This window comes from Vigna unguiculata, chromosome 3 (assembly GCF_004118075.2).
Source record: "Vigna unguiculata cultivar IT97K-499-35 chromosome 3, ASM411807v1, whole genome shotgun sequence".
Lineage (NCBI taxonomy): Eukaryota > Viridiplantae > Streptophyta > Magnoliopsida > Fabales > Fabaceae > Vigna > Vigna unguiculata.
This window is the reverse complement of record NC_040281.1, coordinates 38,800,321-38,819,305: the sequence shown is the minus strand read 5'-3', so window position 1 is coordinate 38,819,305 and position 18,985 is coordinate 38,800,321. Positions and strand designations below refer to the sequence as shown.

Below are 18,985 nucleotides of genomic sequence, written 5' to 3'. Positions count from 1 at the left end.
AAGTACTCAATAGTTTACTAGTTAAACAAAAACTTAGTTGATACAAATATCTTTCTGACAAAAATAAGGTTTAACATATTTCAAATATTTACATATGCATTGACCATATCTAGTACTGTATGCCAGAAAAATGCAGTAAGAGCTATGCTTACCAGTGAGTTTAGGCACCAAATTTTAAGGTTTTATAGGCTCAACTTCAACAAATTTGTATATTAAAACTTACGGGAAAAGAAATAGAGAGAATGGTTATTTTTTTAGGTAAACCAATTTACTAACTTCAACTTTGGAAAAGTTATAAAAAAACAAAAAAAGAGGTATTGTGAATAAATAAATTTTAAGTTTCAGACAAAATCAATTCATTTTACTTCTTTTTCTTTTCATTTAGTTAATAAGACTTTCTCCAAACTATATAATTTCATTAACTTTTACGCTTTCTAATTCAAACATGCATTTCACGTAGGTTTGAGAATCGATTTATTACACAAAAACATATAATGTGTACCAGTATAATACAAATTCTCCCAATAACAGCATTCTTAACATGATAAAGAAACAAAATCACACAACATAACTAATCTGTAAAACTTTGTAAATAAATATTTAAAAAATGCATTTGTATTTATCGTTCATACATAGCCGAGGGACAATTATTTCCCTTGTCTATAATTGGTCTATAGAAGTAATTTACTTGGTAATACAAAACCCTATAATTCTCTTTAAAAAGAAGATGAAATTACAAGGAGAAGATGGAAAAAGATGGACAGATTGTGATTACAGAAAAGGCCTAAAAAGAAGAGGGAGAACCAACCATTTTCCCTATCAAAACAGATTTGACCGAAGGGGTTTGATAAGAGTTTCTAGCTTACACTTAGCAACTCATCATTTTCTGCTGACAGCATCTTTCAAGACAATGAGTAACTTCTAATTTGATGCGGTCGGCCAAAAACTAATTTCACCTGAGATTCCCTTTTCCATCCACGATCATTCAAAACAAAGATACAAATCTCAAATGAGCCTCAGTTCATACTCTCCAGCCATTGTTATGTATCTCACCCATGGAAGAGCCTGATACCCACTTTTCTCAATAATCTTCAAATATCTTACCTACAAATCAAAACATTTACACGGTTGAATAACTCCTTGATTAATTAAGCAATCATAACCTAAATTACTGAATTTAAAAATCACAGATATATCTCCAGACTCTAAAATAATGGAAAATGGCTTACGTTCACATTCATGCTAGTTAAGTTTATTTAATATTCGAAGTTTCATAAAATAAAATAAAATTACATTTTCAAAATTGTGTAAACAAACTATTTTTGAAACAATAACATTAAATAAAGTGGAGTTAGTAGGAATCTGTTTGTATTTAAATTTACTAAGCATACTTTTTTTGTTTATATATGAATCCAAAGAAAATATATGATAAACTTAACAACGATTTCCGCATAATGTCGTGTGAATATTGATGTTTCGTTCAGATTACCTAGTCCCATGCATTTCATATTGCTACTAGAAAAAACTATTAATTATAGAAAAATTATAAAATTGTGAATAATATTATCTCATCCATTTTTGATGTCAAGTTCTTTCTTCCCATTAGTAATAGTAATTAATAGTTATTTTACAATTTAATATTATCTATAAACAGTCTTTGTGACCGGAATATCAATTCAACCGTGAAAACGAATGAATTTCAGGAGATTCATTGAGTTAAATACAATTGTTGCTCATCGAGAAATAATCAAAATGACAAGTGAGAAACCAACAGACAAATAAAGGCAGTGAAAGTGTGAGCTATATGATGAAGCATGGACACCTATCTTTTTTTAAGTGTTACAGTGTTGAACATGCTCCTGACACTAACTCTCATACATGTCAGACACTCCGATTAGGCGTTCAATAAAAATGTCAGCTCAACACTTAAGCCAAGACCCTATGAATGGACATGCCCACTAGTAGAATTAATAAAACATTCATTTGTTGGAATTCTTTTGTAAAGAAACCAATTAGTGATTGTAAAATAATGTTTCTGAATTTTTTGTAGAGAGGCTCACTATCGTAGGAAATAGATAAACTTGTAACAATATAAAAATATTGACTATTAATTAGACCGTTAATATGATCGTATTTCATTCCATTTTAGTTTTTCAGTCTCCTATATAAGTAGTGTGCAATGTTCCAGTATCCTATATTATGGATCTTAGGGTGTTAGATTATCCTCGTCAATGTTGTATCCAGTACTGTAAGACTGTGATTCAGGATAGGACATATATAATAGAGGAAATATTCATTTTTAAATAAGGTAAAGATGCATATAAGAATAGTAATTTTCAGAATATATGGAAAGTGTTGTATGCGTAGCAATACCTGAATCCCAGACACAGTGAAATATGGTATCTCAAATTTTACGCGTATGGGAGCTTTTCTCTCGGGGGTTGCTTCCTCATCTACTATACTGGGAAGACGAAACTCTGCCCTTAACATGTACTCCTGACATATCAAATAAAAGAACCAGATCCATTAGCTCTCAATCAAATTGTTGCATCAACTATGGACTATGATGAATAGTTTAATTTGTGTCACATATAATGAAGTGTCTAATCTATAAAAGAGTAACATGATGACAATAATTTATAATTTTTTATTTTGACAACATTTAATACATTTGATTTTAATTTGGATTCACAAAATAGCAATCATATTTTAAATAATTTTGTACATTTTTCAATACACATATATCATTTGTCCTATCCTGTTAGTTTCAAAATAAACTATTCTATTATTTTCAAAATAAATTATTCTATTATTTTCAAAATAAATTATTCCATTATTTTCAAAATATACACGTATCAGATATGGCTCATATTCGATACACGTATCGTATTTGTGCATCATAGACTATGGGCATTATTTGTGGGTACAATGGAACTTCCTAGTGAAGTAATACCTTGCCTCCGGGAAATGATCTTATTTTCCAGATTAATGCATCTTTTTCAGGTGCATATGATGCAGATCCCATTGAAGTTCGAACATTTGGATTGGTTGCATCAGCAGGGACAGGCAACTCGACCTCAACATTTGTGGCAGTACTGAAAAATTCAATTATCTGAGTAGTTGTAGAAGTAAATACATATAATAGTATAAATCTAGAGCAAACGCGCAGAGACAAAATTTAATGTAAGCAGTTCTCTATTTTTCATGAAGGAAAAATCAGATTAAAAAGAAAGAGATAAAAAGGGGGAAAGAAAAAATATCAGAACCTGCGTTCCTTAAATTGACTCCTAGCTTTTACCATAATCTCAATCCGGCTTTTTGAATGGTTTTCAACTTGTGCTTCCACCCAAATTAAAGGCTTAACCTGGGAACAGAGATCAGAGAATCAACAGACTTGGAATACTTCTTTCTCCAGTATGAGTGTAATTATGTATTTACTATGTCATCGTAAGTCAGAATTTTATTTTATGTCGTGAGAAAATGTACCTGTGTACTGAGCCTATATGTCATTAAATCAAATGATCCATCAGGAGGGATAAAGGAAATCGTTCGGTCATTCTCAAATCGGGCCAAGCGCACACACCTTTGTCAATTGTCAGCACATAATTTGAGAATTAGTCAAGAATAGACATAGACATGCTTGTAGAAAGTATATATATTCAAATTTGCACTCAGTTACCAATCAGTGAATATAAGGAAGAGAATCAAGCATACATACTGATGGAATTTGATGTCCTCCAAGTCAATTGCTTTTCCTTTGGTTGTTCTACCTTGTGCCTCTAATAATACTCTATCATTCAACCCAAGTTTACACTCAGGCATACCACTGCATTGTACAAGCCATGGATTAAATCTCCATGATTTAGATGAACACTCAAGCACATAATTTGATTATACTAATAGATACTTCCAAATGAACGAACAGTCTTCTTAATCCAAACATCAATCAACTGTTAAAGTAGCCTCTAAAACGAGCCAAGTAGAACCTATGTTCAATGTAACTAATACCTAATCATGTACAGTTAGCACCAGCTCCTAAAATTCTTTAACAGTACTGAATGAATGAAGCAATTCAAAGTCTAATCAACAAAAGAAAACATACTCCAACATACGATTTTCATTTGCATTTCTCGGACTTTAGCAAAACTTCATAACAGTTTTCATAAATGTTGGATACAAGGAAGGAAGAACATCCAGATTCATCACACCTATGAAGCCCAAATACTCCAAAGAAAGGAAAAATATTGATATCCTACTTGTTTCGTACACTGATGCCCCAACTACATGTTCAAAAAGTATTTGGATGCAATGAATTTGATTGTGTAACTCAGATACAATGAATTATATGCTAGTATATAGATTCAATCCTTGTTTTAAGTTAGTCAAGACTGATTATGATATGAGCAGAAAATGTACTTTTTGTTATGATTGTAATAGGAACAGTGTGGAAGAAATGGGCCAATCAGAGCCAAATAGTGGGGTTGGACCAAACTTCAGAATCTCTATCGTAGGAAATGTTTGAGAAAGAATAGGGATGGATGCTGAGTTGGCATTGGCAATGGAGTGAGACAAATGACATGTGGGGTTTAGTTAAATATGTAAAGAATAAAGGGAGAGAAAGGATGGATGATGGAATTATTAAGAGAGAAAGAGAGAGAATCAATGAGAATCCTCACTAGGTGAAGGGGCCAGTTTGCTGGGCTGATAGAATTATTCTATCAGGTATTTCCTCTATTTTTGCTCTACAAAATGGTTTAGGCCTAACTCAACCTGGCAATGGTCCCAAATAAAATATTCTCCCCTCATACATATTCATGTGGCCAGTCCAATTTCTTCAAACGGCATCACCAATGGAAAGACTAGGAAGGTCCACTGAAACATTTTGAGCATAGAATTGGCTACATCTAAACGAGGTATATTCATAAACCAACAAAAAATATGAACTGGATTTGCTAAAGGAGACTGGGTTGTGAAAACGCAAAGCAGTAGAAACTCCAACTTGAAACAGAGACTAGGAACAAATATTTAACACAAAACTTGTGTATGAAAGAGAGCTTCTCAACCCTGTCATACATGATAATATAGAAAGTATGTAAAAGTGGTTTTCCATAATTAGGAAAAGAATACTAACAAGCCAGTAAGATGTTAAACCTAACTACCCTAATCACCAGGACTAGAACAGTTTGTAGCTGTTTATAGAATTTTGATTTGACAAAAAGGGTCACAAGGAAGAGGCTGTAAGAAGCATGGGGACTTGCAAATAGAAGCATGCAAAGACGCAAATTGAGCTAGGAGAACCAGGGGATGTCTACTCATTATTGCACTTTCTTGAAGGGAACCTTGTTAAAGCATAGAATAAGAAAATGTGTAGTGCTTGTAGAGTTTAGAGGGAAAGAAAAGATAATGGAATGGAATAACTTAAGTGAATAGCAGTATATCCTTCATGCAAAACATCCACATATACAAGTGAGCACTGTTTCCTAGGCTAATAATAAGTGGACTGCTACTTCCTAGACACTAATTTTAATTTCTAAGAACAATAAATGCAATTAACACGTGAGAGACACATCACATGTGAATGTTACGACTATCCCCCTCAAGCAAAAGCTTACTAAACTTTTAGCTTGCTACAAATAAACCCCTTAAAAATAGATAAATTAACATGGGATCCAGTGGTGGAGACAATGGAAATATGACCATTGCTGGAGAGACAGCACAACAAAAGGGCTAGAGTGATTATAGTTATGAATAGATTGTTAAAAGTAACAGAATAGAAAACTTCTCCGAATTCCCCAAAAACTGGAAAAACATCAAATCTTTCAAGGAGATAACAGAAAAATGTTGAGATTAGCTAGAATCAGAGAATTCAATAAACACTTGTTAAAATCACACGTCCACACTGCTGGAGCTGACAACTAAGCACTTGGAGGCAATTGGAGAATGGCATGGCTGAGAATTTATGAAAGAGATCAAACAATAGAGGTAATGGAGGATAACTTCACTGAAGAAATTCACCAGCACTTGAAGTATGCCAAAAATAACAAGTGGAACATTTTTCAGCAGTTGCTGGAAAGGTTAGGAGTTGCAGCACGCCTAGAACATTGTCAGTAAAAAATCTCTACAAGCTTGTTAAAATGTCCAACGGAACTTGCTAGAACAGGTTGCCAAAAAATCACAGGAAAGATTGGCAGTGATGACAACTTACTAGAAGAGGTTGCCTACTGGAAACTTCTTCACCACAGAATCTTCTTTCATACCAATAGCTTTCCTTTCTTACATGTTGGTTCATGCGTATGTGTTTTAAGGGAGCTCCTTTTGAGATATTCAGAGAAAACAGAGTGCACTTTTCAGTTACTTTTTTTCATTTTGTCTGGTTAAAGGAATTCCTGATCTACCTACCCTCTCCCCTGAAGTTTTTAAAAATGAGAACTATAGCACTTAGTGTTAACCCAATTAACTAATAGCCCATGTCAATGGTTTGAAACTCCAGTTCTCAAAGAAAGTATAAAGCAAACCTCAGATATGTTCTCATCTTCAATGCCCCAACCACATCTGACCTAATTATTTGCCCATTGCTATTGACAAGTATGTTAACACTCTCCACCACATCCAAGAAAACCTGAAAAAAGAAGAATATTAGTTGGTAGTCTAGACCATGGAATTATAAGTCAAGATAAACTCTAATGCCCACCTCATTTTTCTTGTAGGTCACTCCTTCACTGCGCCAGGATACAGCATTTGTCACAGCCATGGGAGGTCTCTGTGCAACTTCCATTTTATAAGCATCCGTCTTGATAAACTCACTAAGAATCTTTGCCTCAGTATATTGGGGGTAGCCAAAGTCCATTATTTCATCAAGTAGTTCATACTGCAAAGGACATATCCGTAATCAAAATTTTGCCCAGAAGGACTAATTCAGCTCTTAAAGAGACTGGTGTTCAAAGGGACACTAGCATTTTACCACAACAACAAAGTTATCCCTTAGAGATTCCTCTTCCAATTCTTCAAAATAATGCTTAAACACCTGCCTCAAAGACACGAACCATTCCTATCAATCATTATCGCCATGACAAAACCAAGCCTTCAATTCAAAACCGTGATTAGAAATAACACACTTACATCAACAGTTCGATGTAGGAAGAAAAGAAGGCTAGCAGCATTGCAGTTTTGCCTGGTAGCCGTCATGAGGAAAATATTGCTATGCTGTATAAACAAGTAGGTCACGCCATTATCAAACACAACCGGATCGTGAGACTGCGGATCCCCCTGCAACAATTTGAAAACAAACTTCACTATACAACAATCAAAATTTTCCATTCCTATTAACATAAAATCCAGCCTAGGTTTGACAAAAACATTATAAATTGCACCAGAAACAGCAGAAACAAATTGTTCAAAACAGGAGCTGAAACGAAAAGAATGCAATTGAGACGTTACTTGGTGCTGAGTTAAATAAATAATCATATCATAGATTGGTGAAAAGAAGGAACGAACCTCTTTTTCAATGAGTTTGGTGAAGAAGCGTTCGGCTTCGATGGCGGTGACATCGCCGCGGTAGTCGCGCCAAATGAGGACGCGGCCTTTGATGTCGAGAAGGAACAGAGCAGAGACTGCCCCTGCCATTGGATTGGATCAGATCGGAATCAGAAAGGGATCGGGATCGGACGAGCGTTGCAAAGAGGGAGAAACGCTAGGGGTTCAGCGAGCCATGTTAGAAGCTAAACCATGGCTAGAGTCATTGGGTTTCGCTCACTGCGTGTAGGAATTGGAGCCTTCGATATTGTTTCTTCTACCTATCGCTGCAATGCAATGTCGGATTCCATTCAAGGTGGTGGTGGGTTGAAACCCAAAAACGATTACGAACTATGACGACGACGTTCTATCAATAAACAATAAAATAAATGTAAGACTAAATAACAATTTAGTCCATCAAATATGTGATTTATTTTTATTTTTCCTCCAATTAAATTTTGTTTTAGATTTGGTTCATTGTAAGTTTTCTAAAATTATAAACATTAACAATCTTCAACAAGATGAAAAAAAAAACAGCAAATCCAACGTTTATAAAGTGAAAAAGTTTGAAGTCTAATTTAGTGTGAATTTTCCAAATCCAGTTTCTAATCAAATTTTTCATAAAAAATAAAATAAAAATCATTTTATTTCATATCCAAAATGTCATCTTCAATATTTGAATTTTAAATCACGAAATTAAAACATGCTGGCATTAGCGAAAGTATCTCTAATTAGAGTTATTAAAAAATAAACTCAATCAACTTAATATTGAATTAAATGGCGTAAAAAATTAAATTATTTAAAAAATTACACTAAATTGTTCTATATATTTAGTTTTTAAAAATTGAATTGCTTGTAATTAAAAATGCTTCAACAAAATTGAATTGTAATTCATAATATTGAAAAATATATCTCAAAATGGAATTTTTATTGGTAATAATTCAAAAAATCCATATAATTCAAATAATTTAGAGTAGCTCAATTTAATTTAATTTACTTTCATGATGGAGTTAAGCTCAACTCATTCAAAATAATTTTACACTTTAATTATTTCAAATTACTTTTAAAGTTTAATATAGATATTTCAAAGTTATTTCAAAAGAATAGTTATTTCAAAGTCTAATTTTTGAATTATAATTAGTATGTATCTGTAGTTATGTTGTCCAATTTATTTTTCTCATTTAAATTATCGAGATAAAATCTTTAGTTATAAATTAATTTAATCTCCCGTTAAAATATTTTTAATTCTTCTTCTTTTCTTAATTTACAATTTAGATAAGAATAATTTATCTTTTAATTTATTATTATACTATGCTCTTTCTTCCTTCACCAATTCAAATTTACCGGTGTTAGGTGTTTAAAGGATATTTTGTAATGATTGCACACTTTCAATTCAACATTGTTATCTCATCCTTTTTAATTTTTTCAATTTTAATTTTATCGAAAACACTTAGATAATTAAGAAGTAATATAATTTAATAAGAAAATATCATATTATAAATTTTAAAATGTCCATCTCTTATTTATTATTTTATCATATTAACGTGTCACAACTAATTATTATGTTCAAACTCACTATTGCAAGAAAGGATTTTTGTTGCGGTTATTTTGGTCATTTCATTTCGTTTTAAGAATCGAGACATATCTAACTAAGGTGAAAAGAGGTGACATTCTTACCTCAGTTCGGAACCAAGACATAAAATTGAGTTTTATTACCTAGGTTATAAAGACAATCAAAGCATAATAGTCATTAAAAAATTAAAAACAAAAAAAAATATCAGAACTACAAACCCAGAGCTTTCACCTTTTGCAATTTCACAGCCATTGTGTCATCACCATCTCCACCTCGTGACACTAGATATGTCCATACACCACGTTGACAATGCACTTGCAATCACCGTGCTTGAATGTGAAACCCTCAATGTTGCATAAGCATGAACCGATGGTGCAAAAACGAAGCAAAAGTTGATGGTGCGGGCATCTTCAACCAAAAACGAAGAAAAATGCGAGAAAATACCGCAAAATCGCGAGGTTAAACGATGGACAACAAGAATGACAAAGTGGCAGTTGATTGGTGGTGCAACCACGACGGAACGGTAGTGAACAGTGTTGCTCGATGTCGCCGCAACACAGAGGGGAACTGATATGGATTATATGGTAACTGCAAGTGGAGATAAACGCAACATAGTTGAACCAAGGCGTAGTAAGCGTGCGAGATATAAAACTTGGAAGTTATTGATCCAAAAGGAGAAAATCAATTAACTGTAGTAACTGCAATATGTGTTTCATATATATACAATAACTTGTAACCGTATAGGGTGTGGTATTCATGAAAACTCTTGCTTTATCTTGTTTTCTAGAATCTATTGTATCAGACTCGGTAATTCTCTGGTGTGTTATCAATACATACATACATACACACATATATATACATATATATATATATATATATATATATATATATATATATATAACTCTCCCTCTTGAGTAATCTCTCTACATCTCTCTTCTTCTGGAAAATAACATTTGGTGCTTTCATTGACCCTCCCATGGCTGAAAATACTCATTTGAAGGAAGTTACTGCGGAGTTAAAGCGACTCCATGACCAAGTTATGGTTCATCAAACCACGTTTGCGTGTGTTGATAAATTAGAGCAAACGTTGGATTCCCTTGTGATTTCTAATGAACCCTCTCGCTTAGATCGTTTTGAAGCTTCCATGGATACCATTACGCGTTCAATTGAAACCATGTCCCGTCAATTGAAACGAGTAGTCCGGCCTGATTCTATTTCTGAGAATTCTCATAATGCTTTGCCTGTTTGCTCTATGAAATTGGATTTTCCTAAGTTTGATGGATCTGCACCTCTCAATTGGTTATTTCGCGCGGAACAGTTCGTTGCTCTTTATCAAACGCCAGACGCGCAACAATTAGCCATTGCTGCTATACATATGGATGGTGACGTTGGCCCGTGGTTTCAAATGCTTCAACGCACTAATCTCCTTCCTAATTGGCAAGCTTTGGTGCATGCAATTTAAGCACACTTTGGTCCTTCCCCATTTGACTCTCCTCATGCTGCTTTATTCAAACTTCAACAAACTGATTCCGTTCAACACTACTCTCATGAATTTTCATCGTTGGCTAATCGCGTCGAAGGCCTCACCGATGCTGCATTACTCGACTGTTTTATTAGTGGTCTCAAATATGATGTTAAGCGGGAGGTTTTGGTCCAGGTTCCTACTTCTTTTGTTAAGGCGGTGGCGTTAGCAAAATTATATGATGCTAAGCCCATGTCCTATTCGCACCCTTCAAAAAAGCCACTTGTTTCCTCTTCCCCACACCGTTACCCTGGCCCTTTTCCTGCCTCCCCCTCTTCCACATCTTATAGGTTGCTTCCTACACCGAAATCGTTGCCTTCTACTCATTCCGTTAAACGCCTCACTGCCGCTGAGATGCAGGTTCGTCGTGATCGTGGGCTTTGTTATACTTGTGATGAAAAGTTTTCACCTGGGCATCGTTGTCCCAATCGTCAATTTCTTTTTCTTCTTCATGATGATGACCCATCGTCGGATGCTTCATCGTCCAGTTTCCCCGATGTTTCTGTTCCAATAGTTGAGGAGACAGTTGCCCAATATCATCACTTATCGCATTGTGCTTTTCATGGTGCTTCTGGACCTAGTACCTTACGCTTTCGCGGTTTACTGTGTGGGCATGACGTTCAAATTCTTCTTGATAGTGGATCTTCTGATAATTTTATTCAACCACGTTTGACAAAGTTTTTTCACCTTCCAATTGAGCATGTGCCTAATTTCAAGGTATTAGTTGGTAATGGTCACTTTTTGACATGTGAAGGGTATGTGAAACAAATTCCACTGTCCATTCAGGGACATACAATTCACCTATTTGCTTTTCTTCTACCAGTAACCAGGTGCGAACATTATCCTTGGTGCTTCTTGGTTGGCAACCTTAGGCCCTCATGTCGCAGATTATAGCACACTCACAATTAAGTTCTTCGATGGTTCTATTTTTGTTACTCTCTGGGGCGATTCTCCAAATTTGCCTTCTGCTTCACAAGCCCACTACCATCATCTTCGTCGCCTTCATCATACGAATGTTATCTTCGCTGTTTTCACATTACACCCTCTTCTATCTACTGATGTAAAGGATCTTTTGGTTGATTTGTTACCGCCTCCACCATCTGATATGCTTGCTTTACTTCGGAAATACATTTCGGTATTTCACAAGCCTCATGGCTTACCACCATCGCGAAATCATGACCATGCCATTCCTTTGTTACCAGGTGTTTCCCCAATGAAGGTGCGCCCATATCGGTATCCTTTTAGTTACAAAACAGAGATTGAGAAGATTGTCTCTGACCTTTTACAGGAAGGGCTTATTCAACATAGCACAAGTCCTTTTTCCTCTCCAGTGATTTTGGTTAAGAAAAAGGATGACTCTTGGCGATTTTGCACTGATTATATAGCATTAAATGCAGTCACAGTTAAAGATTGCTTTCTGATTCCAACAGTTGATGAGTTACTAGATGAATTACACGGTGCCCATTACTTTTCTAAATTGGACTTGCGTTCTGGCTACCACCAATTATTGGTTAAACCAGAGGACTGTCACAAAACAGCCTTTCGCACACACCAAGGCCATTATGAATGGTTGGTCATGCCATTCGACCTCACTAATGCTCCAACTTCTTTTCAGGCTCTTATGAATCAAATCTTTCAACAATTCTTACGCAAGTTCGTTTTGGTATTTTTTTTTATGATATACTAATTTATAGTGCTTCTTGGTTTGCCCATTTACAGCATGTGGAGCAGGTTTTATCTCTTATGCAGGAACATCACCTTCACGCTAAGTTGTCCAAATGTGCTTTTGGCATAACACAAATTTCTTATTTGGGTCATCTGGTCTCATCTTCGGGTGTGTATATGGATCCTGACAAGGTTGAAACAGTTCTCCAATGGTCCATTCCTACTACTCTTAAGCAACTTCGTGGTTTTCTTGGTCTCACTAGTTATTATCGCCGCTTCATTAAAGGGTATGCTACTTTCACCGCTCCTTTACATGAATTATTAAAGAAGGATTCTTTTCATTGGTCTGCAGAAACTGAAGTAGCTTTTCACAATCTCAAGACCATTATGACCTGAGCCCCCGTTCTTGCCCTTCCAAAATTTTCCATTCTGTTTGAATTGAAAACAGATGCTTCTGGTACAGGAATTGGTGCTATATTGGGCCAGCAAGGACATCCTATTGCGTTTTTCTCTAAAAAGCTTTCTAGTCGACTGCAGAATAAATCAGCGTATGCTCGGGAGATGTTCGTAATTACAGAGGCAGTGGCCAAGTTCTGCCATTACTTATTGGGCCATTGTTTCATCATCTGCACAGATCACAAAAGTTTGTGTTCTTTAATGGATCAGACCCTGCAAACACCAGAGCAACAACAATGGATGCATAAACTCATGGGTTACGACTTTGTTATTGAGTATAAGCCGGGTAAACAAAACGTTGGGGCTGATGCTTTATCTCGTATGGATTGCTTTGCCTTATATCTACAAGAGTGTGCTCTTGTTTCTACATTGAAATATCAACTTGTTGCAGATCCTGAATATAGTCGTCTCATTCTCAATCTCCGTGCTGGCCAAACTTTCCCTTATTTTTGCGAACACGATGGACTTTTATATTGGAAAGACCGAATAGTAGTGCCCAAACAATCCCCCTCACTTTGAAGTTAATTCGAGAATTTCATGATTCTCCGATTAGGGGCCATGTTGATTTTCTACGCACATTATAGCACCTCCTACTCCAATTTTATTGGCCAGGAATGAAACAACAAGTGCATGATTATGTTCGCCAATGCCAAGTGTGTCAACAAGCAAAGGTATCTCACTCCTTACCTGCTGGGTTACTTAATCCACTACCAATTTCGGATAAAATTTGAGATGATATTGCAATGGATTTCATTACCGGACTTTCGCTCGTGAATGGATACACAGTCATTATGGTGGTTATTGATAGGTTGTCCAAATACGCCCATCTGATTCCCTTAAAGACGCATTTTACGAGTTCTACCGTTGCAGAACTTTTTATCCAACATGTGGTGAAATTACATGGCGTTCCTCGTTCTATTGTTTCCGATCGTGATAAGACTTTTACTAGTCACTTCTGGCAGCACTTATTTAAGTGTCAGGGCACTACCGTAGCCATGAGCAGGGCGTATCACCCACAAACTGATGGTCAATCTGAAGCTCTTAATCGTTGTATTGAGATGTACCTTCGTTGCTTTGTATTTGATCGTCCTCGTGGATGGTTGCAATTTTTACCATGGGCAGAGTTTTGGTATAATATTGCTTACCAAACTTCAGCTGGCATGACTTCGTTTCAAATTGTTTACGGACGTCTTCCACCTTCCTTAGTACGAGATTCTGCAGTTTCTGTTGTTCAGGAGATTGACCACTTATTACAGTAGTGTGATGCAGCCTTAACTACTCTGAAGCATAATCTTGCACGTGCTCAAAATCGCATGAAGCAGATTGCGGATCGCAAACGTGTTGATATTGAGTTTCTCATTGGTGATTTGGTTTATGTTAAACTCCAACCTTATCGTCAACTCACATTGTGAGCACATCGTCATCAAAAATTGGGCCTTCGTTACTTTGGTCCTTTATCGGTCTTGGAGCGTATTGGTAAGGTTACTTATCGTTTGTCACTGTCCTCTACATCCCGTATTCATCCTGTCTTTCATGTTTCCCTTCTTAAGAAGTGTGTTGGTGACCCCTCTGCACAATATTTTCCGCTGCCCCTACATTCTGCTGAAGAGGCTTCCACTCTCACACCTGTTAAAATTCTAGATTCTCGTCGTCTTTGGCAACAAGGTTGTTTGAATGATCAAGTTTTAATTCAATGGTCTAATTTACCTCATGCTCACAGTTCTTGGGAATCTGTTTCTTTCATCAAGGCTCAATTTCCTACATTTGACCTTGGGGACAAGGTCCCTTTCGACGGAGGGAGTGTTGATATGGATTATATGGTAACTGCAAGTGGAGATAAGCGCAACATAATTGAACCAAGGTGTAGTAAGCGTGCGAGACAGAAAACTTGGAAGTTATTGATCCAAAAGGAGAAAATCAATTAAGTGTAGTAACTGCAATATGTGTTTCATATATATACAATAGCTTGTAACCGTATAGGATGTGGTATTCATAAAAACTCTTCCTTTATCTTGTTCTCTAGAATCTATTGTATCAAACTCGATAATTCTCTGGTATATATATATATATATATATATATATATATAAAACTCTCCCTCTTGAGTAATCTCTCTACATCTCTCTTCTTCTGGAATATAACAGGAACATTATTGCTAAATTCGTGAGAGGAAAAAGAAAGAGTAATAATGTAATTTGATTAAATTTAAAAATATTTAACCTAACTTTCTGTCTCAATTATTTAAGAAAATGTGACATAAAGTTTCATTCTACCTCAGTTATAAGAAAAACCGAGACATAAAATCCAAAAATAACTATTTTATTTTTATTTCCAATCTGACCAATGTCATATATTTTGAATAAAATAATTAAAAATGACGGTTAATCTTTTGATTAATACCTACTTTTTATATTATTAAAATCATTTATTTATTTATTATTTTAAAAGTGTTCTATAAATTGTCTCTCAATAACGACTTTCAGACTTATCGAGCCAAACTTTGTTTTCCTTAAAGTTTGTTCTTATCTGTAAATAAAGTGTTCTTTAAAGTTTGTTGTCTAACAACTTATCGAACCAAACTTTGTTTTCCTTTTGAAAAACTTATATATCTCGAAGTGGTAATGAAAATCATAGGGAGCAAATGCAAAAAGCTCAAGACAAAATGGTCATGTGGTGAATAAATGTACATGAAATGGTTCACTTAATTACTAAAATTAACAAAGACTTGAAGCAATAATTCCAAACCCTAATAATCTTCATCTTCCACTGTACAACCCGCTGAAGACCTGGCTATTTCCACATAGGGATGCTTCCCACTCTATTGTGGACATCACAATCTGAGACAGTGCCCCAATTATATCCCTCATTTCAGGCCTCTCTATTGGATCTTCTTCCAAGCACCACTCAGCTATTTCTGCCATCTGCAACATCATATTCATGTCAGACATTATAATATTAGTGATATTCATTTTGGTAATCAATAAGGTTTATTATTGTTTTAATATTTTAATACAATTATTTTTTTGAACTATTATGATCATAGATGAATCTTACTACCTTGTAGACATCTTCCATCCGATAGCTTGCTTCAAGATTCTTATCTATGGCATCTTCTAAGGCAATCTCAGGTTCATCATCTTGGAATATTTTATTAACCTGAATTTCACGAAAAGAAAAACCTCAATCAAAAAATTTCAGTGAATGAGATTGTTCACTCGGCTTTCAGCCAAGGAATTTCAAACTGGACCAACCATTTTAATTATTTCCTCTATCAACACTTACAACACTAATGAGTGATTTCATTTTAATCTCTTCTTTGCTTTCCCGAAATAATGCTCGTTTCCCTGTTAACAGCTCTGAAAGCACCACTCCAAACGCAAACACATCGGTTTTTGGGGTCACTTGAAGCTCCTTCAGAGACCTTAGAAGGTAAAAAACAATACCAGAATGAATAAATGAAAAGATTGTGCTCAAAAGAGGTTTCTGGCATTTGTGTTATAATGGACTGAAATTCTAGTTATGATGATTGAAATGCATAAAACCTTACTCTGGTGGAAGGTAGCCTGGTGTTCCTACAAGTCTGGTTGCTATAAAATTTTCATCATCGGTTCTGTCTACAAGCTTTGCAAGTCCAAAATCTCCCACCTTTGAATCCATTGTCAAGAACAATGATGAGAACTAAATTTAGCACATAAACTTTATTGGAGCAATGCAATTTGACAAGTACCTTTGCTCTGAACTTGTCATTAAGTAGAATATTGCTACTCTTTATGTCACGGTGCACATATCGTGCTTTTGTATAGTCATGTATATATTCAAGACCTTTTGCAGCATCCAGTGCAATTTGAACCCTAACACTCCAAGAAAGAGGCTGGTTCCCTGTTCCAGTATCATGCTTCAGGTTTCTCCAAATATATCTTATAACTGTCTACATTTTTTTCTTGAACTAATCAATAGACTTGTCAAGGACAAACTCTTATAATTTTTCTGTTTCTGTGGCTTTTTTTGGAACAATTTTTGCTTTTAGTTTTGCTAGGAAAAGAAAAAAAGTACCTTTCAGTAATGGGTCATGAAGATGATCACTGAGAGATCCATTTGGAACGTACTCATACACCAAATAGAGGTCATCTTCTCCGTTTGCATATCCCAACAGCTCCACCTGTAATAGTCATTATCAAAAGCACCGTTTTGTTTTTCTCAAAGCAAACAACACAAATTTTAATTGATTGCATTTCAAAATGGTTAAACTTAGCTTGGACATTGATCGAACTCTGGCTCTTGAATAGATCATATATCAGTGTTATATTCAAACATAAAATTCTTAACGCATGGACAAAGAAAGTATCATCAGAACTGTTTGTTACTTACAATGTTGATATGGTGGATCTTACACAAGACCTTGAGTTCTGCATAGAACTCTTTAGATTTATTGGACCTCATTTTCTTCACAGCAACTTCCTGCAGTTAAATGATATCTAGCTTTTAGTCAACACATCAAAGAATGTGCGTGCATCGCTGAGGATCATTAAAAAATTTACTTGGTATTTGCATACCTTGTTCCCTAACACTCCAAAATAAACACTTCCATATCCACCACTTCCTATTCTTCGACTTTCATCAAAGTTATTCGTAGCCTCTTCAATATCCTCAAGGTTGTATACTATTGGTCTTTCTGATTCTAATGAAATTACATCTGCACCAAAATTTAGCATGAATAAGTATAGCAGTCTTTCTCTTTCAGTGTATTGACAGAGATTATGACTAAAAAAATTATATTTGAATCATAAGTTGCATCTGCTACGAAAACTGCAATTTAATTACCTTCTATATATTCCTTTTGAAAGTTATACTTTGAGGAAATAGTTCTATTGGCCATTGATCTTCTAGAGAAAAGGTGTGAATCTTCACTGCTCATTTGAGTCACTTTATTTACCCTGACAAAGAGAATGATGGTTGTAGTAACTGAAAGCAATGTCACTCCCGCTAAGATGCCAATTATTGTTGTTGTCCACTTAAGTTTCTTTTCTGCAAACAAGGTAAAAAGGTAAATTTTGCACACAATTTCTATAAAAAGGTAAATTAGTAAATATCATGCATTATGGAATATTGCAGAAGAAGAGGCAGAGAGGTCACCATTTTCAGCAGCAGTACTGGGTAATACCCCTTTGGATCCCTTGGGAACAAATAGAACCCAACCAGCATCTATGAATTTAAAGTTCGGAGTTAGAACGTTGTTCATGCTCATCATGTCAACCAGTGAAGCATTTAGCAGATCAGCAATCAGTGTTGGTGTATCATCTGGCTGAACTGTATAGGTGACAATTATTTGAGAGCCACTTTCTGAGCACCCACACGGAAGGTGTATTGCTAAATTCTCATCTGGGTGAAATGTACCATTAACTGGCCAAGCTTGGCCACTGAAAACCAGGTTTGAAATATTCACAAAAGTGTCACGTGGCCTTACTTTGTAGATGGTGTCATAGAAATATCCGCTAAGGTCACTCGTATGTTTGCATGAACAAGGTACTGTGACGAGGTAGTCTTGTTTGGTGCCATGTTTTATAGGTGTGATATGGGAAGAAGTAACGGAGTAAAAAGAGGCAATTTGCTGAATGGTGAGATTATGAGATATGTGGTAGAGGGAGGCATTACATGTGATCTTAGCAGAGCAATTTAAAGGAGACAAATTATAAGGTTTGATTGAGACCTGAAAGGCAAAAACTGTGACAAAAGAAGTTGCCAGAAAAGGGAAAAGAAATGGAAGAAGAGGAGTGAGAGAAGCCATAGTTGTGATGTAGAAACTCCCCTGGTGAAGGAGAGACAATAAGGAAAACATCGTACTAGTTTTAAGGTGCATCCCTTGCTCTTGTCATCACATGGTTGTAGATTCTTTCAAGAAAAAAACGTTTTAGTCTTCTTTGTTGATAGATATAATCTGGGACCCTTTTTCTTGTAGGTTTAGAAATAGTTGTCAAACACAACATTAACTATTAATGATTGTTACCATGTATTAGAGGCAACTTCCTATCCAATCAACGTTACTCGATTGGCAGCACACGATGAACTATGAAAAATTGCTAAATTCAATTTTTAAATATTGTATCCGTTACAATTTTGTTGATGGACTAATTTGGATTCCTTCTGAGTTTTTGGTGGTGTATTTTTAAGATACTGATTTCAATGTTTTAAAATATATTAAAAACGTAAAACTTTTTTAATATATTAAAATTTGTGTATTTTGAAAACACAAGAACAATAC

General features: G+C 35.3%; 2 protein-coding genes and 1 long non-coding RNA gene across 3 annotated transcripts; 1 reads left to right on the top strand and 2 right to left on the bottom strand.

The window, feature by feature from the left end:
- Window positions 1–572: 572 nt before the first annotated feature.
- LOC114178910 (AP-1 complex subunit mu-2-like) lies at window positions 573–7,877 on the bottom strand. The gene is made up of 11 exons (XM_028065057.1): window positions 7,495–7,877; window positions 7,120–7,266; window positions 6,962–7,024; window positions 6,692–6,868; window positions 6,516–6,619; window positions 3,719–3,826; window positions 3,487–3,583; window positions 3,267–3,364; window positions 2,954–3,095; window positions 2,374–2,496; window positions 573–1,104 (listed from the first exon to the last, which is right to left on the bottom strand). Exons 1-11 carry the CDS (start codon window positions 7,621–7,623, stop codon window positions 1,006–1,008), a joined length of 1,287 nt encoding a protein of 428 aa, XP_027920858.1. The 5' UTR covers window positions 7,624–7,877; the 3' UTR covers window positions 573–1,005.
- A 7,587-nt stretch (window positions 7,878–15,464) lies between these two features.
- LOC114179927 (lysM domain receptor-like kinase 3) lies at window positions 15,465–18,536 on the bottom strand. Its single transcript, XM_028066437.1, has 10 exons — window positions 17,860–18,536; window positions 17,547–17,751; window positions 17,280–17,445; window positions 17,095–17,184; window positions 16,780–16,885; window positions 16,454–16,605; window positions 16,274–16,371; window positions 16,009–16,147; window positions 15,784–15,882; window positions 15,465–15,647 (listed from the first exon to the last, which is right to left on the bottom strand). Exons 1-10 carry the CDS (start codon window positions 18,509–18,511, stop codon window positions 15,483–15,485), a joined length of 1,872 nt encoding a protein of 623 aa, XP_027922238.1. The 5' UTR covers window positions 18,512–18,536; the 3' UTR covers window positions 15,465–15,482.
- On the top strand, window positions 15,620–16,484 carry LOC114179928. Its single transcript, XR_003603551.1, has 3 exons — window positions 15,620–15,699; window positions 15,791–15,854; window positions 16,081–16,484. It is a non-coding gene; the product is annotated as an uncharacterized LOC114179928 (long non-coding RNA).
- Window positions 18,537–18,985: the final 449 nt, after the last annotated feature.